The sequence below is a fragment of the Lontra canadensis genome, unplaced genomic scaffold, assembly GCF_010015895.1.
Source record: "Lontra canadensis isolate GAN:19392208 unplaced genomic scaffold, GSC_riverotter_1.0 scaffold47, whole genome shotgun sequence".
In the NCBI taxonomy this organism is placed as follows: domain Eukaryota; kingdom Metazoa; phylum Chordata; class Mammalia; order Carnivora; family Mustelidae; genus Lontra; species Lontra canadensis.
In genome coordinates, this window is record NW_022631041.1 from 6,554,384 (window position 1) to 6,582,135 (window position 27,752).

Here is a 27,752-nt window from a genome sequence, read left to right on the forward strand (position 1 = left end):
TGGAACATGATACTTTATTGTGATCTGTCATGGTCTGCCTTACAATTTATCAATGATCTAAAACTACAGGCTTTCTTACTGTCATCTATTATTAATGTTTTGACACAAGCTACATTTTTAGCTCTGAGAACTGAGCAGCCTCTCATGCCAGAAGTAATTTATGGAAGAGATTTCCAAGTAAAGTTGGTGGAGGTGTGTTCGTTTGTGAGGACCTCCATAACAAAACACTGTAGACTGAGTGATGGAAAAGAAATTCATCTTCTCACAATTCTGGAGGCTGGAAGTCTGAGATCAAGGTGTCTACAGGGTTTATTTTTTTCTGAGGCCTCTCTCCTTGTCTTGTGGATGGTCATCTTTTCTCTGTGTCTTCAGCTGGCCTTCCCTCTTTAAGTGTCTGTCTTCTAAAACTGCTCAAAATGCCCTCTTTTTTATAAGAACACCAGTCATATTGGATTAGGGCCGACCCTAATGACCTCATTTAATTTAACTCTTTCTTTAAAGACCTTATTTCCAAATGCAGTCACATTCTGCCAAAAGTAACCTTTCCCAACTGTCACGTATAATGTTTCTAATCACTATACATTATTATAGAGAGGGCAAATCACTATGCATTAGTACTATTAGGGCGTTTGTTTGTTTGTTTGTTTGTTTATTTATTTATTTATTTAAGACTTTATTTATTTGACAGAGACAGAGAGATATCACAAGTAGGCAGAGAGGCAGGTGGCGGTGGGGGGTGAGGTGGGTGGGGACCAGGCTCCCTGCTGTGCAGAGAGTCTGATGCTGGGCTCCATCCCAGGACCCTGAGATCATGACCTGAGACAAAGGCAGAGGCTTAACCCACTGAGCCACCCAGGCATATTAGGGCAGTATTTAAAGGCACAACATCTACCTGTGGTTATTTACCTTTCTTACCAAACTTTGCCAGCCATAATCATTGAATAAGTCTAACCTCAGCCTTGCCAGTGTTCTAACTTAAATTCTGTAAATTATCTGTAATCTTTTCTTACATTTAAAATCCCTTTGGGTGTACATGTGGTTACTCTATTTCAGGACAGCTTTTTCTTTCCATGTCCTTGGAGAATGTCTTTCACCCCCGCCTTCAGATTTTTTTATGAAGAAAAAAAAAACCACTTTTATTTAGAATTAGAATTATCAATGATTAGAACTGGAAGAGGCCCAAGAAATAGTTCTGTCCTATCCTCTTATTGATAGTGGAAGAAAATGAGAGCCATGGTGTATTTTGATGAAATCTGAGTTTTCTTCTCTCCTTTCCTTTCTCACTTCCAAAAATCCTTATCATTTGCCCACGTGTCTGGTGGTTTCTAGGACAGCAGAGAGACACAGATACACAGAATAGACACAGTTCCTGTCTGCATGGCATTTAGTCAGGTGAGGGCCTGTGCCTGCCCTTCTCAAACTTACAGTCCCTGTTTCTTCCCTGTGTTACTGGAAATCATTTCCAACAGGAGTTGTGGCTGACCTGTGCACTGCACATTGCTGTCCCAGATCTTTGGTTGTCTGCCCAAATATCCATTTCTCTAACCCCCAACTTCAGTCCCTTGGTGCTAACTCGAGCCTGCTATCAGTTCTTATATGCTTTCCTTACTGATCTTTTCTATTTAAGAGATTCTATAACTCTTTTGAATTATAACATGATGATGTAGCTTTAAACAGAACAAAATAATCTTTTTTTTTTTTTAAAGATTTTATTTATGTATTTGACAGACAGAGATCACAAGTAGGCAGAGAGGCAGGCAGAGAGAGAGGAAGAAGCAGGCTCCCCGCTGAGCAGAGAGCCCGATGTGGGGCTTGATCCCAGGACCCTGGGATCATGACCTGAGCCGAAGGCAGAGGCTTTAACCCACTGAGCCACCCAGGCGCCCCCAGAACAAAATAATCTTTAAACTATTTTTTACTGGTACATTAGCATTAAATTTAGGTGACTTTTAGGTTTTTTCTGTTATTATAAACTATTTTTTTCTAACTTCTTGCTGTTTTTGGTCTTTAATTGTCATAATAAAGTTTAAAAGATCTCTTTAATTTTAAAGAACTCTTGCTTTATAGGTTTAAAGTACATAGTTAGAATCAACCAAAATCAACCCTTAAATGGCTTGATACTAATATATTAGGCAGGGTTTTTTTTTTGATTCTTAAAATTTCCCCATAGAAAGAGTGGGACCTTGTATTTTATTTCTGACTTACATATCTCTTCTTACAGATAGCTGTCTGGATTACTTTATTTTGAACAATGCAGTACTGTGTCAGACTAATGGGACCTAATATCTTCATTCTAAATTAGAGTATCTAGCGATTCCCAGATGGATTTTTTTTTTAAAGGAGACAAAGTAATTTAACAGTGATTTGTTTACTATTTTGGGAGATATGATCTCATAAATGCAAGTCTTGAATGTCATTGTACACAAGTCTTTTCAAGAGCAGCTTAAAAAGCAATACGACGTGACTTTCTGTTGTGGTCACACATGCACATTCACAAGATGCATTAGAAACCACCCATGCTGACGTCCCTCAAATGAGCACTCAAGTTTTACATTAAAGTTTCCAGTGGCTTTACATACAAAGGGAAGAACAAAGCTAGGTCTCCACAAGTGGGTGTGGGCTTACTGTGTGCTAGAAAACCACTACGTGACTTAAAAGCTGCTTCCAGGGATGTCAAACTCTGATGTCAAAGACTTACGTGAAGCATTTGAATAAGATAATTCCAAGTAGACATCTGACTACTTTAAATGTCAGCACTTTACCCTCAGCACTTTATGAAGTAGAGTGAAAATCTTTTTCGGCTCTTCCCCTCTGGAGAGTGGTGTATTAGGCTCTATTTGGAGGCACCTTCTGTTGAGACTTTCTATACAAAGTTAGTGAACTAGCTCCTGGGCTTAGGTAGACGTGGTTTTGGTGCTCCCCTCCCCCACTTGCTAGCTCTGTGACGCTCTGGAGCAGATTGTCCCATCTCTTCAGTTCTGTTTCTGAGCATCAGCTTAGATAAACCACTTAGCCGAGTACATTTAGTAAATGCTTCAGTAAACAATGGCTGGTTGGAGTCCTTTAAACCGGGACCTATATTTTCTAGTGTATTTTCTTTCACTTGTTCTGTGTCCAAATTTTTTTTTTAAAGGTTTTATTTATTTATTTATTTGACAAAGGGAGACACAGCAAGAGAGGGAACACAAGAGGAGTGTGAGAGGGAGAAGCAGGCTTCTAGCCAAGCAGGGAGCCCGATGTGGGGCTTGATCCCAGGCCCTGGGATCATGACCTGAACTGAAGGCAGATGCTTAACAGCTGAGGCAACCAGATTCCCCTCAAATTTTTAATTTTTCCTCAGATTCATGATGTTTGGGCGATTGCAAGTTCTGACGTCATAACTTACGCTTACTATTTTTGCCTGTTGATGGCTTCCGAGATAATTTAGACAACTCAGGAAATGGGATGAAGTCATTGAAACAACATGTTTGAGAATTTATGTGGGATAAGATATGAGTCTAGAAACTGCAAGATGATTAATTTCTTGTTCTTAATGAAAGAAAACAGTTTATCATGGAAAGGCCAAGCTCGTGAGACCCATGCTGTATGCCCTGCTTTAGTTAACTTACCAAAGGTTTATAGGCAAATGATAAATGTTTAACCATGAATCTAATTACCTTTAAATGCAATGTCTGAATGTTCCCATAATCTGTAAGTAAAGATACAGAATTAATATATATGATCTTACATTTGCATTTGCATGACCTTATCCTGGGTCCAGTCTGTTGAAAAAAATGTTAAATGTGCAAAGGGCAATAAGGCTCAGCCTCTGCACTCCAGTGACACATTCTAATAATTTCTCTTCATAGCAGCTCTGTGCTTGTGGCTGTATCCAGATGGAATATTACATATTTAAATGTCTAGAGAATGGCTCTGAGACTTTTAGTTAGAATGGTTGTGTAAGGTCACGCTTCAGATCACCTTGTCTGCTTAAACATCTAGGAATCATAGGTAATAGGTAACAATCCCCCCCAACCCCTGGAAACCAAACATGGCAAAGTTGGGCTCCAGAACACGGCAGACATTCCATAGACCAGAAACAAAGCAGAAAAGCAAAGTGGTGAGTAGGGTTGATGGTGCTGGGGAAGAGTCCCAGTCCTGGATACAGAGCAAGCAGAAAGCCCCATAGCAGTCTCTGCTTAAAATTTCTCTCTTACACATTGAAACGAGTGACTCACAGATTGTTATTTTTTTCTTGTGTAAAAAAAGTGTCCCAGGAATGGATACTATAAAACATCAATGTATTTTGGACCCTTAATTAAATGTTTATACTTTGGATAAGTAGGATATTTTAACCAGTGACTCAGAACATTGATAGCAACAACAATAATGAATACTTTGTTCAATGTCTTAACAGCACACGCACCTAGGAAGACTCATTAAATAATAATAAAAATTAATAATATGTCAAAGGGCTCCGACAGTAAAGCGTTTGGCCCTGGGGGTTGGCACACAGTAAGGAGTGGTGCTTATATCCTTCCGTAACTGCTGAGAGTCTATCTTGATAGTTTTCGTCATTTTTGTTTTGTTTAAAACTGTCTAGGCTATATGAGTTCTTTTAATTAAATAAAGGTATATTGATACCTATTATTTACCATCTAATAATACTGCCTTGCAGAAGTAGTCCCCCATCACTATCTAGGATTAACTTGTAAAAATAGACAGAGTCACCATCCAATCTTTACAAGTATCAGTTTGTAAACAACACAATCATACTATTTTTTTCTCACATGGGTACATATTTAATGTCCTCAAATATCAAAATAAATTACTACTTTAAAACATACAGATTTTGGGGGTACTTGGGTGGCTCAGTCATTAAGCGTCTGCCTTTGGCTCAGGTCATGATCCCAGAGTCCAGGAATCGAGCCCTACATCCTGCTCCCTGCGCCATAGGAAGCCTGCTCTCCCTTGCCCTGCTTGTGTTCCCTCTCTCCCTGTCTCTCTCTCTGTCAAAAATAAATAAAATTTTTTTAAGATTTTTAAATTTATTTGACAGAGAGAGATCACAAGTAGGCAGAGAGGCAGGCAGAGAGAGAGAGGGGGAAGCAGGCTCCCCGCTGAGCAGAGAGCCTGATGTGGGGCTCAGTCCCAGGACCCTGAGATCATGACCTGAGCCGAAGGCAGCGGCTTTAACCCACTGAGCTTCCCAGGTGCCCCGAAAAAATAAATAAAATCTTAAAAATAAAATAAAATAAAAGATACATAGATTTAAAAAAAACACATAGTATTTTTAATGATTTTTAGAATAAATGGATATAGTTGAATTTTCCAATTTAATGACCTAAATTTTTCATATGATTTTTTAAGTTTTATAGAAAGTGAGGTCACTTGTATGCAGCTACGCTTTCTAGAATGTGAGATTATCATTCAGTCAACACGTCCTTAGAACATACCTACAACGCACATCGCATTCATTTGTGATGTTAAGGATTCATTTCAAATTACAAGCTCTAGCCTGGATTAAATCACAGATGCAGTGTTAGTTATTCACTCTGCGTTTCATTTTCTACACAGTGTAAATTGTCAGTTACATGGGGCCAGTTGTCAGAGCTGTGGTACCCTTTCTCCGATAGAATGCGTGTTTGATTTTAGGGAAGAAAATCACCAAAAATAATTGAAACGTCTGATTCTGGTATAATTTTTTGTAGGTTTAGGTCCATGCCCTCAGGGCTCCTCTGTCCTTTACTTAACTCAATTTAATTCCTCTATTCAAACCTCATTATATAAGAGTCAGGACATTTGGGTCTGAAACTGACTTGCAGAAATACATTTGCAAACTTGCTTACTAAAGTAACAAAATGGAATATTGTCTTTAAATCAGCAACATGCCACCATGAAATTGAGGCTGGTGTTGTGTGTGGGATTGTTCTCCCTACTAAAGTAATCAGAGACTCTACCTGCAAATCTGTAACTTCGAGGTCTTGCCGTATGTATGGGAGACTGACCTTTTTCTAAACTTGATTAAATTAATTTCTAGGCTCCCCCTCCAGGCTTTGACACCTCTTTGACTTCCTTATTAAATGCAGAGCCTACTAAGGACTGTGAGTAAAGCTGTCACTTGCATTCCTTCCCGAAGCAGGAGTTCTAGAAGTGAGGCTACACCTACGGGCCACACTCCATTTAGTTGTCTGCAGCTGACTTACTTCCTAGCCTGACAGGTGTCATTGGGACTTTACCCCAAAGGGCCGTGGAATATCCAAGTTTAGAGGGAAGGGCAAGGCAGCCTTACAGCTGGCAGTGTCTGGTGGTGAAATTGAGAGTGGACCACAAATGTAGCAGGAAGGAGTGGTTTGGGAGACCAAGCGGTTACAGTCCATCCCCTGAATATAACAGCCCATATCCAATGAATTGCCTTTAGGCATAATTAGCCCAGTTTCATTTTTCTGCCAGTTTATGTATTCATTCAACAAACTTCTGTGTTGCTACTGGTATTTGCCACATACTCTGCTAGGCACCGGGCATCTTTCACTTCGGAAGACTAATTTTGCTGTCAGGGATTTCACCATCTGGCCACAGAGACAGGCTTGAAAAAAGTAACTACATTGGATACCAAAAGCTTGATATTGTGAGCATGAGCCCACGGCCAGGGAAGCCCAGATGAATCAGGATTCTCTGTACTTGGGAAGACTGGGTAAGTCTTCACAGAGCAAGTAGCCTTTGAGCTAAAAAGAGATCTCGGAATAAGAGTTCACTAAAGACTATTATCAGAGCTCCTGGAAGGAAAATCCTCCAAATTAGTCACGGCATGACTTGGAGTATGCACTAGAGCAAGAGGTGTTGCTTACCTTCCTTTTCAATTTTACTTGAAAGAGGAAAAAAAATACAAGTTCAGCGCCTGATACGGTGCCTGGTGACAGTAGATATTAAATATACTTGCCAAATGAAGGAATACATTTATGTGTGCATGTGTTTTGAAATGTGTCGGGAAGAATACTCTTTTATTACTGTGTGAAGCTGGAGGACTCCTATCTTAGTTTTAACATTCATACTTAGTATTCTGATTCAGGCATCATTTTTTATGTCAATGGGGTGGAACCAAAATGAATTTATATATTAAATGTTCATTTAGGGATGTTAACCAAAACTTTTAAAGCTCTATGAAGGAGATTTTTTTTTTTATTTTGTTTGCATACTAATGAAAAGTAAGCCTGTTTTCTTTCCTTTTTCTCATGTAGTTTTATTAGCGCTATCAAATTTAATGACTCTTCTGCCCTTTTTTGCTGTCATACTATAATGACTTCAGATCCATATATGCTGATTTAGCTTTGAAAGCAAGTTGGGAAAAAAAGTAAATTACATTCTAACAGACTCTCCTTATGTTTGTATCATTTATTTTTTCTGCTTGTATTCTCCAATAAGTAGTTAAGTGTTTCTTTGAAACCAGAAGCTAAGAAAGCCTGCTATCCCAGCAATACTTCTATTTGTTACAGTGGAGATGCCTTGCATCTAGGGCCCACTTCCTGGGTGTGTGTCCCAGGCTTTATGGGATTACCTAAAGCTCCACTCTTAGAAGGGCACTGGACTTGGTTAATGTTCTGCTGCTGCCATCTTGAAATTCTTAGTAACATTTGAACAAGGGGCTCTGCGAATTCTATGGGTAGACATGCTGGCATTAAGAAAACATTAATGTTTATATTTTGACATATGTAAAACAACACTTTTATTATAATGAAAGCCTCTTAAAACTTACTGCAAGCATTCTCTTTGTCACATAAGCCATCCTGAGCCTCCACTCTCACTGTAACTACTTCTGTCTCTGTGTGCTAGTGTCAGCTGCGATGTGACTAGGGATCTATTTTCAGTCCTTCTTTTCCTGTCAACTCACTAACTGTTGCTCTATTCAGTCTCTTTACTTGACTTCTAGGACTGTGCTAGTTTTCTTCCTACCATCCTGGTAGTTCCTTCTCAACTTCTTCTGCTGGGCCTTCCTTCTTTCCTTAGCCTCCTAAACTTGGGATGCACCAGGGGCCAGGCTGTGCAATTCTCAATGCCCATTCCTTGCTGAACTCCTTCTCTGGTGTTATGTGCCTTCTATATGCCAGTCACTATTGAATTTATATTTCTTTACATGTCATCTCCAACTTAGTAAGTCCAAACTGAATTCCTGAACTTGCTGCTCAAAATCATTCTCCCTGATCTTCCCCCATTTCAGTGGAAAGAATTCTATTGTAGCTTAGATAAAAAATTAAATAATCACCTTCAATCTAATCTTTCTCTTATATTCCCTCCATTAGAAAATCTTGTTGGTTCCATGTTCTGGTTACCATCTATTAGGAGCTATAATTATCAGTCTCTGTTACTCTTTTTTATAGATTTTATTTATTAATTTGACAGAGACACAGCGAGAGAGGGAACACAAGCAGGGGGAGTGGGAGAAGGAGAAGCAGGCCTCCCACTGAGTGGGGAGCCTGATGTGGGGCTCCATCCCAGGACCCCAGGATCATGACCTGAGCTGAAGGCAGACGCTTAACAACTGAGCCACCCAGGTGCCCCTGTGTTATTGTTAATACAGTGGCCAGAGTGTTCCTATTCCAATGAATCAGAACTCTGTACTGGTTTCCTATTTAATTCAGAATAAAAGCCACTGTCCTCAGAATGGTCCACAAGACCCTACATGGTGTGACCTACCTCCCAGTCACACCTTGCTCACCTCATTCTTACTATTTTCTCTCGTGAAGTCTGGTTTCAGCCACACTGGCCCCGAGCTGTGTCTTTACCATGTTGTCTTCTGTACTTAGAATGCTCTTTCCCATCTATCCACATGATTAACTCCTCTGTTCTCAAATGTTTCTCCTGTGGCACCTCCCCAGTGAAGTCTACACCAGTCAAAACTCCCTTCCCAGTGCCCCTAATCTCTGTTACCCTGTTCTACTTTTTTCTTTTTCTGTAACATCCATCATCCTCTAATATAATTACTTATTTATTTTCTGTTGTCTCTTTATCTGCACCTGACACATTAGATAATCAATATTCGTTGAATGTTAAATGAATGATATATACCCAAAGATAACATGTCCTTTGATATGATTGTTCCTTTTTTTCTCTTTCTTTAGCTCTCTGTAACCCTTTTTTATTCACTCATGTTCAAAAGAATATCCCCTTTTGAAGATATTTCTACTTTGAATAGCTGAATCTTTAATAAAGATTAGCTGACAGAAATGTAAGTAGCACTATTTCCTCAAGAGCTAGAAATAATTTCAATTATATGACATACTTGAAGTTGTAAGAAAATTGATCAACACCATTATACTCTGCGTTTTAGTATGATAGCCTGTTAAGAGGTTACCTTCTTTCTGTTTTAATATTACCTAAATTATTCAGATCAGGAGTTGGGAAGGTTTTTGTTAAGAGGGAAAGAATTGCCATATCTCTAATTGTTGAGATAGCTTTTAAAATGTAGCTTATTTTACCCTCAGGTACTGACTGTTGCTGGGTTCTCTCTTGTGTAGAGATTTGACACCTTAAAAGCAGGATGGGTTAAGACTCCTCACAGACACAGGCAGTACCTTAAACACAGGGATTGCCTCATTCAGTAACTCTGTTGTTATGTGTTATATGTTTAGAATAAATCTAGCTTCAGAGAGGTCGTGTGGGAAACATAATGAGCAAGTTTCATGGTTGTTGAAGATATAAAAACTATGCTCCTAAAATATGTTTGTAATTACTAATAATGCCATTCATTAAAAGTAGTAATTTGTGCTTGCTTCGGCAATACCTCTACTAAAATTGGAATGATACACAGAAGGTTGGCTAGGCCTCTGTGCAAGGAGGATATGTAGATTCATGAAATGTTCCAGATTCTTTCAAAAAATTAAAAATAGAGCTACCATATGATCCAGTAATTCTACTTTTGGGTAATTATCTGAAGACATTGAAAACATCAGTTTGAAGACGTATATGTATGCCTGTGTTCATGCACAATAACCAAGATATGGAATCAACCTAAGTGTCCATTAGTAATGAAGATGTGGTATATATACAATGGGATGTCACTCACCCAATCAAAAGTGAATTAAATCTTCCTATTTGTGACAACATGAATGGACCTAGAGGGTATTATGCTAAACAAAATAAGTTAGACAGAAAAAGACAAATACTGTATGATCTCATGTGTGGAGTCTAAAAACAGAACGAATGAATTAACAAAACAGAAACAGACTTTAGGTACAGTAAACTCTTGGATACCAGAGGGGGAGGGGTTGGTGGGTGGGTGAAATAACAAGAAGGCAACTAAGAGGTATGAACTCAGAGTTACAAAATGAATAAGTCATGAGTATATAATGTACGGCATAAGGGATATAGTCAGTAATACAGTAATATCTTTGTGTGATGATGAAATGGTAACTAGACTTAATGTGGGGATCATTTTGTAATGTATAAAAATATCAAATCACTAAGATATATACCTGATACTAATGGGATGGTGTATGTCTATTATACTTCAATAAAAAATGAAAAATAAACGTAATAATTTGTTCAATGATAAATGAGCTAGATTCCTTTTAGTATTCCTTTCTTAAGAGTATAATTTTAAATTATGAAACTAATATCATTACAGGTTTTATAAAATAAAGAACAAAAAATTGGCCTTAAGTTTACCAGTATAGCACAGTCATTTTCATTTTGCATGAATATTTTCTTTTTGCATATTTATCTTTCACACAGTTTTAATAGGGGACATAGTTTTTATTCTGTCTTTTTTGCTTAAGTATACATCATGTCTGTTTCTTCATGTTGCTATGTAGTCATTATCATAGTAATTTTTCAAGGTTACATAATGGTCCCTAGTGTGGCCATACCATAGTGAGCCTAAATATTTTCCAGGTGTTAGAAATTTAAATTGCTTTCAAATTTTTTAAATCATAAATAACTTTATAATGAAAACTTCTGTGTTTGTAGCTTTTTCTGGATCATTTTCCTAGGATATATTCTCAAAGGTGAAATTTCTGTTTCACACAATATGAACATAGTAATGAGTCTTGATGTATTGCCAACCGACTTTCCCAAGTGATTGAACCAATTTTCCGCCTCTAGCAATGTATGAAAGTGAAGTTTCACTATGCCCTTGCCTGTGATTTCTCATTTTTCCCCCCCTTTCCTAGAACCTCGTATTGTTAGCATTAAAATGCTGGTATCCCATAACAGGGTGGAAATTCAGAAAGCAGTTTTGGGATGTCAGATGTCTGATTCTGTTTTTCTCTCAAAGAGAAAGGAGAGAATTGGTTGAATGTGTTTGATTTAGTTGTACATCGAAGGATTGGGAAAAAGATAATACATTGTTGGGCTGATCAGTAGAGGAAATTTGGTATTTATATCAAATTAGTGTATGTGACATAATCTGGCTATCCATTTTTGCCATCACAGAGCTTCACTTTGCTGTTTTAGTCTGAGATAAATTGATTCACAGGAAGACATTATATTTATATGTTTGTTTTCTAAAATCTAAAGTGACACAAGAAACTTGCAACCTAGTTTTATACTTTCCAAACAATTTCACTTAATTTTAGAGGATCACATGATTCCATTTTTCTTAGAATTAAATAATTTATCTTGCTAATGGAGGGTTGGATACCGTAACTGGTCATCCAAAGCTGGTAAAGCAGCTAGTACTTTCCTCCACAAGTGATGGAGAATAGAGGCTGTGGGAAGAAGACTGCTGAGAAAGCACACAGATATTGTGTCAAGAAATAACTTTTTCAGGGCACTTGAGTGGCTTAGTTGGTTAGGCATCTGCCTTTGGCTCGAGTTATGATCCCACAGTCCTGGGATCGAGCCCCACTTTGGGCTCCCTGCTTGGCGGGGTGTCTGCTTGCTTCTCCCTCTGCCTGGTGCTCTCCCTGCTTGTGCTCTCTCTCTCTCACTCTCGTTCTGTCTCAAATGAATAAATAAAATCTCTAAAAAAAAAAAAAAAAAAAAAAGAAACAACTTTTTCTATGAAGGGCTAAAGGAGATGACCCGTACCCTCTTCTGCTGCTCGGGTTTATTCCACTTATTCCACGTTGCTTTCTTTGCAGACAAGCTTTGTATGGCTACTCCCATTTCTTGGGAGTTCTCCTTCCTTGATTCTGGATTACACAGGAAATGAGAAAGGAACACTTGACATATGCTAGGAGCAGAAATAAAGACTTTGAGACTATTAGGGTATTTAGTAGTTGAAGTTGGAGAGCAAGGAAGATCCAGATTTTTTTTTTTTTAAGATTTTATTTATTTATTTGACAGAGATCACAAGTAGGCAGAGAGGCAGGCAGAGAGAGAGGGGGAAGGAGGCTCCCTGCCAAGCAGAGAGCCCAATGTGGGGCTCGATCCCAGGACCCTGGGATCATGACCTGAGCCAAAGGCAGAGGCTTTAACCCACTGAGCCACCCAGGCGCCCTGGAAGATCCAGATGTTGGTAGGAAGTTTAGAATTTGTTCCAAGTGCGACAAAGCTATTAGAGGGTTTTAAGCAAGAGAGCCAAAGCATCTGCTTTATCTGTAATTTTAATATTATAGTCTAGAAAACTTTAGGAAAAGTGCATCTCAGTGAACTTTGGCACTTGGTATCCAGACAATTTGGATGATGGGTTTAACGAAAGGGAAGGAGACGTGTGTTCCTTAATGCAGAGGGGATGACACCCACGTGTGTGCCTCTCTTCTCCCCTTGTCTCCCCTTGGTCAGGGCAGTGTGTCAGGTTGCCAGTTTAGGACAGAAGGGGATTTTAGGGATTCCTCTCCTCCCTCCAGGTTTTCTCAGACCTTGTTTTCACATCAAGTGATTTGCAAGGTCCTGCCCATGCCAGTGCTCCAGGAGTAAATGATATTACTGCTCTTTGCTTGGCGGCAACTCAGACACTCCAGTGAACCAAGGCCAAGTTCATGATGAAAATGAATAGCGGATTGATGGGAGAGACTTGCAGACATAAGCCTTCCGAGTCACTTCCTTATGCAGACAGCCCCTGACTTCACGGTGGTAGACTTACAGCGTTTCAACCTTATGATGGGACAAAAGTCCTAAGAATTCAGTAGGAACTGTACTTCAGATTTTGAACTTGGGTCATTTCCAGGGCTAGCATTAAGCAGGATGTCCCCTCTTGTGATGCTGGGCAGGGGCAGCCACAGTTCCCAGACCCACACAGTCACAAGGGTCAACGACCGATCCAACTGACAACCGTTCTCTCTCCAAGCAGCCGTCCTGCTTTTCACTTTCAGTACAGCGTTTAATAAATGACACGCGCTCTCCAGCTTTATTCTAAAGTAGGCTTTGTGTTAGGTGATTTTGCTCAGTTGTCGGCTAATGTAAGCGTTCTGAGTGCCTTTCAGGTAGGCTAAACTAACCTATGATGTTTGGTAGGTTCGGTGTAGTCAGTACATTTTTGACTTTCGGTATTTTCAGCGTTCAGTGGGGTAACCTCATCGTAAGTGAAGGAAGATCTGTACCTTCTTATCCCTTAATTCCCCGTCCTTCCCAATTATAGCAGGTGCCGAGGAGTGTTCCTAGACATTGCAAGAGCATATTGAGAATCTCTTCTTAAGGCCTTTAAAATTGAATAAGGAGCAATGAACTCTGACACTCTTGAGTGCCTGACACTCACACCAGTAAGCTGCTGAACAGTACCCTGGGTCTGAAAGGGGGCAGTGAAGTGACAGGAAAGGTGAGCTCTGCTAGGTGGCATCTGGGGTTTGCAGAAATTCTGTTGAGAATGAAAACACTGAGATTTTTCTGGTTAAGCTCTGCTATTGGAATCAGGTCTTCACTAATCTGACATTCTAGGCTTCCTTTAGTTTAAATGAGATGCAGAAGCTGCTTAAGGAGGAAAACAATGAGAGACTAGATTACTTCACCTCTTTATTCTCTTTCCTTGAGTTGCTTTTCCCTTAATTACCTTTAATCTAATTCTACTTTCTTTCTCAACACACAGTTGCTTGTGCCCCTTCTGCCTCCCTCCATCTTCTTGATATTTCCTCATGTCCTGTTTGTTCTTCTCTCAAAGATTTGTGGCACTTAACACATTGTGACCAACATTCTCTTCTCTTTAGACTAAGTTTCCTGAGGATTGGGATCGTGGCTTACTAATTACCATTTCCTCTTATGCTTGGCATATTTCCTTTAGATTATATGAATTTAACATGTTTTAAATTTTTTTATTTTGGTGGAAATCTTTGTTGGAAATTTCTGTCATATACTCTTATGCCACTTTAGGATGAGAGAGACATTGAACATTTTCTTATGGCCATGGGACAATCATTGTGGTCTCCAGTTACTATTCTTGACTTCTGCGATATCTGAAACCATATTTCCTTATGTTAAAAACTTCAGAGCATGCAACTTTTCAAATAGAGTTTCAATTTTAGTTTTTGAAGTTATTTTGTATCTTCTTCCTTGTTACAACTGATCTGGTCTACTGCTTATAGGGTGAAGTTTGATTTCACAGGCGCTGGCTTGGCAGGGGGATTGAGGTCTTCGAACTATCTGTTAGAATGGAAAGGCCTTGAGTCAGTAAGGGAGCTAGATGTCTACTGTATAAAGAAGTATGTGGTTACTAACCAACAAGACTTATCCTTTTAACTTTCATGATTCAAAACATTTTTATAGAAGCAGCCACCATCATTCTTTGTTTCTTTGTTTCTTTGTTTCCCCAGCTCTGACAGTGCCAGCCTGCCAAGCCAGGCAGCACTCCCCTCAGGACCTTTGCACTTGCTGTTCCCTCTTCCCGATTGCTCTTTTGCCAGATATTCTTAGGGTTGGCTCCCTCACTTCCTTCAGCTGTTTCTTCAAATATCACTGTCTTTGAGATGCCTTCCATGATGACTTATATAAAATATTACCAATCCCCATGCTTCCCCCTGCCCTCCCTTTATCCTGTGTGGTAGATTGTTATAATAATGAATCATGATTCTCTGCCCCTATGCAGAGGATTCTTCTGCCCCTACGCTGAGGATCACTGCTGTTCCCCTCTCCAAGAAATCCATTGCACTTGCCCATTCTCTGGATTCTACACTGGGCCTCATGACTTGCTTTAAACAGAATGTGGCAGAAGCGCAGATTCTAGAGCTGTACTGTTTGATGTGGTAACTCTTAGCTAGCTCTATGTAACCACTTTAATTAAAATTAAATTAATTACAATTAGATAAAATTTAAAATCTAGTTCTTCAGTTCAGTTAGTCATATCTCAGGTACCAAATGTTGCATGCCATCAGTGGTTACCATATAAGACAGCATGGTTTTAGAGCATTTTTATCAGTGCAGGAAGTTTGATTGGACATTGGGCTCTTCTAGAGTCTATGTCTTAAGAGATCTTGCAGCTTTCACTCTACTCTTTGGGAACACTACCGGGCTTCAAAGAAGCCCAGTCCAGCCAACAGGGCATTTAGAGACCATATCGAGGGAAATTGTGGTATTTCAGCCAGTGGTGCACAATATTTTCTGGATACATGAATGAACCCATTTTAGACTTGCAATCTCAGTTAAATGATAGCTGACTATAACTGCAGGAGTAGTCTCTGGTGGCGCCAGCAGAGGAGCTGGGCAATTTGCTAATCCAAAGAATCTTTAATAAGTTATTATTGTTTTATGCTGATACATTTCAGGCGGATTTGATACACTGTAATAATAACAGATTCCCCCTTCAGTCTAATGACTCCAATAGCTTTGAAACTATGCTCTATATAGTTACCTCATGGATTAGGATGTGGGAAAAAAAAGAGAAAGATGGAGTGAGCCCATACCACACATTTCAGTGAAATCTTTATTTGTTTATTTAGGGAGGAAAAAAAAAGATTTTTTGCTATTAATTCAACAGTAATCAACAATAAATTAAAATGCTTAGTATTGACAAGCTGATAATTAGTTAATAGGAAGGAGTGCCTGGCTGGCTCAATGGGTAGAGCATGGGACTCTTGATCACATGTTGTAAATTTAAGCCCCATGTTGGGTGTAAAGATTACTTACAAATAAAATCTTTTTAAAAATACCTTTGATAATTAGATTATTGGAGACAACTACTTTTGCCTTAAAAAATTATTTACTTAAGGATTTGCAAAGTATATAGTTCAAGTAATCCAGAGCTAACTAGAATCCAGTAATTTAGGATATCCAATTTAGGGTAATCACATGTGGGAGACTTTGTTCTATTTTGCTCCTCCCTATTTTGGAATCCTACCTAGTATTTAATCTGAAAGTATTCCTTCATTTATTCCTTATTCCCTAAGCATTTGTTGTGTACTTTCTATATATGTCTAGGCAAGCACTGAAGAGGATTTCAAATGAATAGATGTGAGCCTTATCCTAGAAGAACTGCAATATAATGGTGGGGACAGATGCATGGTCACAATACATCAGGATGAGCTATGCTAGAGAAATAGGAAGTGCTCTGGAAACTCTGAGGGGGAACATACTGAACATATGCAATGAGCTACTCCTTTGTGGATGGGTGGACGGATGGGCATAGAGGTTAGACATAAACAGATTACCTTGGGAACTTTTTTGGGAGAAGGAACAGAATTATTATTTTATTTTAATAGCAACTTTATTGAGATCCTACCCACGTAGCATAAAATATCAAAAAACAGTTTAGTAGCTGTTGGTATAATCACAGAATTGTTCAGCCATCATCACTATCTAGATTTAGAACATTATCCCAAAAAGAAATCCCACACCCACGAGCCATCACTCCCCCATTCTTCCACCAACCATCCATCCCTAAGCAACCACTGTTCTACCATGTGTTTCTATAAGCTTATCTCTTTCAGAATAATGGGCTTCTATGTCTGGCATCTTTCATTTACATAACATTTGCAAAGTTCCTCCATGTTGGAGCATGGATCAGTATTTCATTCATTTTTATTGCTGAATAAGACTTTCATTATATGGGTATACAGCATTTTTTTTTTTTTAATCTCTTCACCAGTTGATGTTTGGGTTGTCCACATTTTGGCGATAGTGAATAATATTGGTATGAACATTCATATACAAGTTTTTATGTAGACATTACTTTCAGTTCTCTTGGGTAAGTTACCCAGAAGTGGAATTGCTGGGTTACGTGGTAACCCTGTGTTTAACATTTTAAGAAACTGTTGGATTGTTTTTCAAAGCGGCTGTACCATTTTATCATTCCACCTGCAGTATATAGGGGTTCCAACTTCTTCACATCATTGCCAATACTTGTTATTGCCTGAGAACAGAATTGTTTTGAATGAAAATATAAAGCAATTAAAATAGAAAAATTCCCATTAGATTATGTTATACTCACTAAGGCAGCCCATATATAAGTCATATGATATTGGAACCTGAAGCTGAATGCCTTTTGTAGCTCTGTATACAAAACAACTCTGTTAGGGTCTAATTATCTTATCATTAATGTTCACCAGGTGGTTAGGAAATGCTGGCTTTCTTTTATGTCTAATTGAGAGGTAAATGGTGGTGAAATGATTATTTGTATAATACTGTTGAAAGTTAAACCCATTTCTGACATACAATTAAATGTAATTGAAATAGGACAAATTGAATAATAAAATTAAATTTACAAAATATTGTATGAAATGTATGTTCTTCTGTAGGATATTTAGGTGGTGAGCCAGCATTAGGGCTCGAGCCCCACATTTTTACTTAGTTGGCGTGGTTCCCACGTGCCCACACTTGCCTCTTCTACTTCCCTCCCTTGGCATATCAAAGGAGTTCACGAGACATTTCCCTGCCAACGCCCTTTGCAGAGAGATTGTTTTAAAAAGTGCTGAAGTTTCATGTGGTTAGGAAGGAAAATAGATTCTCCAGTCCTGGGGGGCATTCTCACACTCAGATTTGTTTTTCATGAATCTGAGAGACCTGACAATGATACTGTAAAAAAATGGGAATGTAGATTGGACAGTCATAGCACCCTGCTATTTGTCCTGCTCTCCCGTAGCTTCCCAGTGCCCATGACTGGTTGTCTCACATGCTCAGTTAGGATTTCATACAGTGGTTTTTGTGACCTGATATCTGCTCAGCTCTTTGGCACTAAATGCTTAAGTTCCCTCAGTGCACACACCACCACACTCCCTTGTTCTTCTGCTAGTGTTTAGTTTCCTCTTTTGGAAGTACTCTTCTCTCTCTACAAGACTCTGTTTAGACACCACCTCCACGAAGAAGCATTTCTGAGCCCCCTAGTTCTACCAGGTCCCAAAGCACTGATGTTGGGTGCCTCGTTTACCACAGTGAAAAATAAAAAGCAAGCAAACAAACAAAAACAGAAAATGTCCTCAGTCTTGTAGAGCTTTTCTTTTATCTGAGAGAAACAAGTGAAAAACAATAACCATAATAACTAAATGCCTACTTTGCTTAGTAGAAAGTGATGGGAAATGTAGCGGATGGGAGAGGTGGAATTCTACATTAAATAGCATGGGTGGGTGGGCTTCACTGAGAATGCCTCTTGGGAGAAGAATACACCATGCGGATATCTGAGGAAAAAGCCTTTCAGGCAGAGTAAACAGCAGCCAGTGAAATCTCTTGTCACGAGAGCATCTGTGTTAAATTGGAGAAATTCCAGCCGTCAAGGAAGTTGACTGGCTAGTGTTCCCAAGTAGCCTTTCTGTAGACAAATATATATTTCCATGTGGGTGTTTGAAATTCTAAAAATAGTTTTAACATAAATCTCTCCGATGTGATTTCCACTCCCTGGACCCCTAGCCAGTGCTCATTTTGTGGACTAATAATAATCCAAAACTCCCCTTTGGGCACTACTGTACACCTAAATCATACGGATCCTATTATCTTCTTTCTCCGCCAGGAGATCAGGATTCATGCTTCGTGAAATACATGCTCCGTAATCACCGTGTGTTTCAGGAGGACCGGCACTGCTTCTGTGCTCCCTTCTCTGAGTCACATTCCTTTATGCTCTGTCTTCTCTCAGTTTTTAATCCCCTTCCCATTATCACCCAGTCAGTGTTTCCTGGTTTCCCTTTTGTGCCAAATCTGGAAACACTGCCTGGGAATCCTCATCGTATTTGATCAACCAGAAGGCGGAGTTATTCTTCTGGTTCCTTCACTTTCCTTTTAGCAACGTGCATTAAATAGGTTCATGTCTGGGACTTCCCTTTCAGAAAGAAGAACTCTGGCACAGCCCTGGCGCATTATTTTAAGAATCTTTACCTCTCCCACATTTACTGGTTAGATTTGGGTTTGGGAGGGAATAAATACTCTGGATCACTAAAGTTTTTATAAATCTCCTGGGTTACCCACTGTTTTTTACTGTTGGCTTTTAAGCAACATGCTTTTTCATATCATTATTTTATATTTTATATTTCCAGGTGCTTTGGGAAGTAGATACCTTAGGAGTATTTTCATCAATCTGGAGCTTTCTGCTTTAACAACACAATAATCTAAATTTTAAAGGATAGGCTCAGGACCTGGGCATGTTTGTATATATTTCTGGATTAATATGTATTTTCCCTGTTTCTCTACTGTCTCTTCTGTTTCCACATATCAGAGACTTTAAATGTCAGAAGATCGTCTTACTTGTCTTGAATGTCACACCTGGGGACTTCTTCACAAGCCACATTTCTCAGTAGAGATGGTGAGGGTTTTGTCACATAGTCATTTGATGCTCACGAAGGTGCTAACTGATGTGGGGATATGCTGATTTGTGCTTGCCACACAGTCTGGTTTTATAGATGCTATAAAGGTATCTATGGATTTTAGAGAATGTGCTTTTTTGCCGTTCTTCACTTTATTAATTTAAATTTTTTGTCAAGATAATAATTGTAAATAGTTTAAAAGTCAAATAATATTCACAGTTCTTACTGGAAAAACCAACGTTCTGTCATTCATCTCTCCTCCCCCTCCCCCACCAGTAATGTTCTCTTTTAAATTCATTACTTGTGAGGCGCTTGGGGAGCGAAGTAGGTTGAGCATCACACTCTTGATTTTGGCTCAGGTCATGATCTCAGGGTCAGGGGACTGAGATCCTCTCTGCCAGGGATTCTCTCTCTCCCTCTCCCTCTGCTCCTTTCCCCACCCCACTCCCAACTCACACTCTCTCTCTCTCTCTCTCTAAAATAAGTAAAATCTTTACCAAAAAAAAAAAAAATCATTATGGGTGTTTTTCTTGTGTTTAGCTCTGGTTTTCACATCAGATGATTATTCTGGTTTTCTAGATTATTTTTTTATTTACTGTGGAAGATGAGGATTTAGCCTGCGAATACCCTGTCATCCCAATATAGTTACAAAAAAACCTATTTAAAAAATCATTGTGTTCAGAAGCAAAAACTGTATTGATTCTAAAAATGTACTAGAATATGATATTTTAGAAAACAAAAACTGGAGTTTTCATAATGCATTATAAGGGAACTGCACTAAAAGCAAAATATTAGAGCCAGGAGGTGTTTATGTGTGTAATTTTAAGAGGATAACAATAATACCAGCATTCAAATAGCACATGAGAAAATTTTCATTTCCTCTTACCTTGCAGTAGCCAGTGAGTAAGCTTTGTTTTTAAACCCTAGTCAGTTGGAGTCTTAATCACCAAACATTTAATGGGAACAGAGGTGAAAGTTTAACCCTACTTAAAAGAATGAAAGTACTAAAGGCAGACTGTTGTTCTGAGAACCATAAATTTGCATGGAAAACCTCACAAGGGAAAAATCGTAATTGCCTCAGCATGCTAGATGGGACGTATTTGAAGATAATTGGAGACTGTCTTTTATGTGTTCTCTTTGGTTTAGTTTTGATTTCATGTACTTTAATTTGTTTCCATCTCTTAGTTTTTTTCCTTAATATATTCTAAAGAATGTAAAACACTTCTGAGGATCTCATTACTACTTGTGAAATTGCCTGCTCTTGTACTATTGGATGTAATTTTTTTTGCCAGTCTTCTAAGAAAAAGGTATCTTTGAACAGGCTATCCTATTTTAGCAGTCTGACAGGAGTGATCACCCTAAAAGCGCATTTGGTGTAAGCTCAAATATACTATAACAATTTCCCTTAGGTGAATATTGTAAAGATTTTTGTTTTGCGTCCTTAAGTCCTGTCGTCTTTTTGCTTTTATTCATGTTTCGTCATTCATATGCGTAAAATTTATATTTTCACTTCAGACTTTGCTTAAATATTCGTCATTCCCTTGACAAGTATGGTCAGAAGTCTAATTGACATGTTTCATTAGTTGGTGAACACAGTAGGTTACAAATTCAACTTTTGCTTCTCTTTGCAAAGGCCCTGAGACGAGAGTTAAAGGAGAAAGAGTATTCTGTTCTGAATGCTATCGACCAAGCTCGGGTTTTCCTGGCTGATCAGCCAATTGAGGCCCCCGAAGAACCCAGAAGAAACCTACAGTCAAAACCAGGTGAGATCGGTTTCTCTCCTACGTCATAAAAACCCATGTGAGGGGAACAAAATCCTGAAATCAAGTAGGAAGTTTCCTTACAGTATTTCAGGATCCGATACTAAAATGTTTTCTTCTAAGTGTTAGCTTAATCAAATATGTCATTATTAACAAATATCTAGATTTTTACATTCAAATGAGATGACTGTATACATCAATATCCTTATTTTATAAGGAAATTAACTGCAGACAAATAGATTTAGTAAAAGGCATACTGTAACTAAAGGTAATTTCTCTGAGAAAGAAAAATGCGTATTTCTTATATTCAAACAAATTACATGATAAATGATTGCAACTAGAGGAATGGCATTTAAAATACAATATATATAAATACATAAATAAGCAAAGATTTTTTAAAACTTCTGTGTTTTCAGATTACTTTTTAAAATAAGGCGTAAAGTAAAACACCTTTCTTTTAAAAGCAGACAACAGACTTTATTTAATTTAAAATTAACCTATTCATGTACTGTTTATATACTTTGGCTGAAAATTGAAACAGAAACTACCTTCTCAGCAAATAGCTGTAAACCACACAATAAACTTAAGAGATGAATCGGGGGCCAACATAGATCTTTGTTACGATTTTTCACTGTTGGCAATAAAAGCATTCTGATGCATTTTTTAAAACAAACATGCCATTCAAAATATTTTTTCATCTTTCACTTCACATAGTGAAGGCAGACCTAAAAGACTGCCTCATGCTGTGTACAGCAGCATAATTCATGAGCATTTATTACTTGTTAGGAAAGTACAGTTGGAAAATGCTTTCTTTGACTGTAGCCGAAACCAGGGCAGACGTTTGGACAAGTAGCCATTTTCCTCGTCAGCCTTTGTCAGATCAGCCCTACTTCAACCTGAATAAATTTCCCATCAAGATCATGAAAGACTTAACCCTCTAAGCCTAGCTATGTGTGTCTTTGTACACACACACAAACACACACACACACACACACACACAGCATACCTATCTATCTCTTCTAACTTTTCATTTTCTGCGGGCAGCATCATTGTCTTTCCACTCAGTACTGGTGACTCAAGTCATTGCTGGGTCTCCACCTTTCAACAAACCCCACAGTGTGCAAATCCCTCCTAATTGACATTTCTGGCTTTGAAGAAGTACTCCTTCTGAGGATTCTGTTATGTATGTACTGTACACACACACATACATGCACACAGCCTACACATGCACACGCTAAGTGAATGCGTGGGTGAGCTGAGCACCTGTGTGGATGCTTGGGCAGCGGGTGGGTTCAGGGAAGAGGGAAGACCACTGGGATGGGATTATCACAGCAGCAGGGAGGAGCAAAGCCCCTGGCAGAGCACAGTGTGCTTAGGCAGGAGGCAGGAATGAGGGGTTTGTAGGGGCTGTCTGGTTTAGAGTGCAGAGGACCTGGAAAGTCAGAACATTTCAACTCAATATAACAAGAAAGAAGGCACTATTACAATTGTTGTTGTTAAACTTGGAAGAAAAATAAGTTCACTCATCTCAACTTTTAGCCAATTTAAAGTCCACCTTAAATCTGCATTTCTTGTCTCCTTGCTTCCCCAGTACTTTCCAGAGCATAGAGGCAACATTTTTATGTTAAGCTACTTCATCGTGGTAAAAAAGTGTTATTATATCACTAAAGCTTCACTTTGCTCTAAATTTTCCTTCTCGGTGGGTAGTCAGTTTAAGGGGCTTGGTAATAATCGCTTTTTTGCATTTTTATTTGGCTATTAGATTTGGTATATTTCTAAGCCGCTTTCAGATACTATATTGGGGGTCAAGAAAAAGTCATCAGTTTAACTTTATGATTTTCTTGGTTTTGGGGTTTTTTTTTTTATGATTAGTAATTTTTATACTTTCCTCCTATACTGATACTGCTTTCTGCAATGCTGGCTGATTTTACCTGCTGTTAAAAGTAAATGAAAGAAAATTATCCATAATAGCTTTTATACCTTTGTTGTTTACCATGATTTTTGTAGAGCTGCTATCAGAAATAGAGAGCATTTGAAGATTAGTTGTACATGGAGTACTCACTGTGGAGGGGAATAGATCAGGGAGAAATGATATAATGATTTTTTAAAAAAGATTTTATTTATTTGAGAGAGAGAGAGAGAGAGAGTGTGAGAAGGGAGAGGGTCAGAGGGAGAAGCAGACCCCCTGAGGACCTGGGACCCCAATGCAGGACTTGACCCCAGGACTCCAGGATCATGACCTGAGTTGAAGGCAGCTGCTTAATGACTGAGCCACCCAGGCACCCCTGATAAAATGATTTCTTATTGCATTTAATAAGCAGTGCCATGCATAGTGGCACAGCAAAATGGATCCATCTCTCTACTTTTAAGTAACTATTTCAGAAAGTACTTCTCTATGTGACTTTTCTAAATGCCTTTTTTTCTTCATCTCTTTTTTTCATTTTTTTTCCATTATTAATTATCTTGTGTGTGTGTGTGTGTGTGTGTGTGGCAACCTGTGGTGTTTTACTTTATTGTTGAGTATTATAGGTATGAATTGCTCTCAGGAATCTATTAACTGACAAATCCTATGAAAAAGAAAAATTAATTATTTCAACGAAATGATAAGTAGCTGATAATCTCATCAGATATGCTCTGCTAGATATTTCCCCTTTCCCCCAGTTTTATTGAGATATAATTGACAGAAAACACTGTAGAAGTTTAAGGTATACAACATAACAATTTGATGTGTGTATAGATTGTAAACCGATTACCATGATAAGTCTAGTTAATATCCATCACCACACACAGTTACAAGTTATATTTCCTTGTGATGGGTACTTTTAAGATCTAATCCCTTGCCACCTTTCATGTATATATATTTTAAATACTCAGTAATCACTACTAACATTACTGCCTTACTTTAAGCCCTTGTCATTTTTTGTTAGGACTAGTGTTAATTCTTTCTTAATTGGTATCTCTGCATCAAATAAGACCCTACAGTGATAAATCTGAAACTCAGAACTGGCATTTACTTCCCAGGCTTAAAAACCACCAGTAGCCCCTGGAAGGGCATCTGAGCTCCTTCCCCTGAAGCCCAAAGCTACACAGGGACTTGGCCCCAGTTTTCCTGGGTGGCAGGAAAACTGCCGCCTCTCCTGGTTTCTCTTGCCTGTGGGTCTGTATTACCGCAGGAATTTCTGACTCCTTCCTTGTTTGCCCACCCAGCCCCTGCTCATCCTGTCGCAGTCAGCGATGGCGCTCTGTCTCCCCAGCTGCCTTCCTCTCTCTGCTCTTCTCCGTGCTTCCCCATCATTTCCCTGACTGTGTTACTGTGTCTAGAGCTCAGCTCTTCCTTTCCTAGTGATCTTTCTCCCTTATGGAGAAGCTGAAAAAGTGTGTAAAATTAACTGAGCAGCCAAAATAAATATTATATAGCAAATACAGTGAAGATCCTACTCGGACTCATGGAAAAGCAGCTCTCTCCGAGGTATTAACTCTTACTTTAGACACTGTTGTAACTAGTTTAACTTGTGAATGGTGGGTATGTGGCAAAATGGAAATGACAGGACAGGGAGAAGGGTGACAGTGAGCGATGCCTGCTGGCAGTCTGACAGCAAGGAGGAGAAAGAAATTCTAGAACGGATATATGAGGCTTCGAAAATAAAACAAAACAAAGTAATCTTTGGGGCTTTTTACAATAAAAGGAAATTGAAGCTGTGAATTATGGTTTGTTTATTTTTGAAGACGGAATATGAATCAGTTCAGAGTAGGCATAGGAATTTATACTACATTTTACTATATTTCCTTTTAAAATGGCAACCATAAAAATCTAGAGCTAAATAGGTGAAGTGTGGCTGTCTGGAACGCTAGCTCCTCAGAATAACTCATTCTACCTATAAGTGGTTCTTAAGTAAATATAATTTTTAATTGAACTGAAATCATCTGAATAATCATAGGTATTTTACAGAGTTCACAGCTTTGTCAGTAGCGCCCGTATCTGGTTGGAGCCACATGGAACTGTTTAATTTGTTTTAATCTGTATCATGTCACTATATTAATTTTCTTTTTAACACAGTTGAATTGTTTTTCATTTGATTTTAATCACCTGGTATATATCTGTGAAGAGGTAGAATGATAGAAGAGTAAATTTTTCATCATTCTTTTGATTGTTCTTTGCATGTCTAAAACCACTCTCATATTCTCCTAACTACCCCCAATGAGTCAGGTAGATAAAACAGTATGCCTTTTTCTTTCCCTCCCTCGCTTCTTTCCTTCCTCCCTTCTCTCCTTCCTTCCCTCCCCACTTCCTTTTCAATAAAAATGCAAACGCCAAGAAAATAATGTGATGCTGAACAAGGTCACAAGCTAATGTAGCATAGATCCAGGAACAGAGCTCAAAACTTCTATGTTGGTGACCTTCTTTATCCGAAGTGTTTTGGCTGGCTTTCACCACATCTCTTATCTCCTCTCTCTCTCTCTCTGCTTATTAGCCACTGTCTTGGCTCCTTCTCCACGTGCAGTGTCTAGAGCCTCTTAACCCTGCACAGCTGTTTCTGGCTTCTCCTTTATTCTCCCAGCCTCCCCTTACCCATTACTGTTCTCAGTCCCAGCTTTCAGTTCCTTTTGAAAACCGCGTGGCTGCCCAGGGAAGGTGGACGTACAGGCCATCTGGGGACTCAGTCACAGTCAGCCTTAGCCCACTCTGGCCCCCAAACCTCTTGAGATAATCAGAGAGTACACATGCCTTCTCACCTATTTGTCACCTACAGTTCAGGTTAAAGGTCGGATTTGTGGAGATGTCCCTCTCTCCACACCGCATTGGGATGCCGGCACACGTGCGCACATGTGCGTGTATATTTTATGATTTGAGGTTATGGTATCAGCTGCTAAATAAAACTTATAGAGGATAGTTCACCTCTGAAAGTGTTTACAAAGTTGTGCAATTTATTGTATATTTAGATCTAGGAAAGCTCTTTTCCTCTTCTCAGCTTTTCATTTTTAAGATAAAGAAGATTGCATTATTGTCTTCATCAATTTCCTCATGAGTCTTCTTTAAAAACCATGCCAGTTAAGGCATTACTATTGCTACAACTAGTATTTTATTCTAGACTGTCTGAACATTATTTCTTTTTTGGTCTGGTATACTTGGTTAGTTGATTTTGTTTCTTTTCATTATAGTCCTGGAAAAAAGACATCTCTTGGTTTATTGTAGTCTTTTTCTGCTTTGTGTGTGTGTGTGTGTGTGTGTGTGTGTATACTTTGTATAATTAGGTATGACTGTACTTGTGATTAATGGTTATCGTTTTTTCAGATGCTAAAGTATTAAGGGTTAACATTTTTCCTCTTTGGTCATTGACAGCTGGCTGTTTACATTTACTAGTAGTTAATATGTTAACTCAGGGTGTAGTGTTTTCTTTGAATTATGTAATGTTTCATAGTATTTTAGATAGCCAATTATTAGGAGTACTTTTCTCCTATGTGAAATTTGTATATGATGTAACAAAGAAGTAATAAGTGACATTTTTTAGTCCACTAGGTCAGTCCATTTTATGCCAATGTTAGCAAACTTATGCAAATAAAATTTCATGATCATTAAATGAGTGCAATGTGAAACTGTCATACAGTTTAGTAGAAGTTACTTTTATACTGATTCTTAGTATAACTTAGGTTTACAAAAAAAGATGGCAGTAACTATTTCCTTGCAACTCATAAAATGAGACCAAATTACACATTATAGCATAAGTAATTAGGCTCGTAAAACTGATGGGTGTTTTTTCCCAGGGCATTTTTGCTTTCCTAATACCAGCTTTATTAATTAGAACCCTAGTCATAGTAAATGGCAGATACCCAACTTCCATAAGTGTAGACACAAGGGGAAATCTATTAGCCTCCATAGCTAAATTACAGGAAGGGCAAGGTCACAGCCGGCCACAGGGACTAGAATGCCACTCAGAAGCTTGTTCTTTCTGTCCTCCTTTCTCTTTTTACAAGTTTTGATTTTCTTAGCTGTCCTCTAACCATCTCCCTTATGACCTCCTACCAGGGAGGGACAGCCTTTGTTAGCTCCAGCACATCACCGGAGAGGGCTCTGATGGGCTCGGCTTGAGTACCATGGAGCTCAGGGTCTACTGGGATTTGTGTGCCCATGCTGTAAACAGGCGCTTCCAGTGGGCCAGGTGTCTCACATGCCTTGTCTCCTTTAATCCCTGTAACAACTCCCTGAGATGTGAATACTGTTACCACCCATTTGACAGATGAGGAAACAAAGGCTTTGTGGGGTGTGGAAGCACACTGTAACTCAGGACAGAGCTGGGGCACCATGTTGGCTTAGTCGCTAAACTTGGCGCTCTTCACCACCATGGTATACCCTCTTCGTTTTACCCCAGTAATCCTAAGTGCTTCCAGCTATTAAGTCAAAGTAATTTTCTATATTCTGCTACTT

General features: G+C 38.8%; 1 protein-coding gene and 1 non-coding gene across 9 annotated transcripts in view; both read left to right on the top strand.

Annotated features, from left to right (window-relative positions):
* Positions 1-27,752, top strand: part of UTRN (utrophin) — a 489,639-nt gene that overhangs the window by 360,584 nt on the left and 101,303 nt on the right. For all 8 annotated transcript variants that reach the window (XM_032873101.1, XM_032873103.1, XM_032873100.1 and 5 more), the window contains one exon: positions 21,202-21,331. In XM_032873101.1, the coding sequence (XP_032728992.1) occupies positions 21,202-21,331 (130 nt within the window). The remainder of the gene's footprint in view (positions 1-21,201; positions 21,332-27,752) is intronic.
* Positions 9,741-9,845, top strand: LOC116876822. The gene has a single exon (XR_004384466.1). It is a non-coding gene; the product is annotated as a U6 spliceosomal RNA (small nuclear RNA).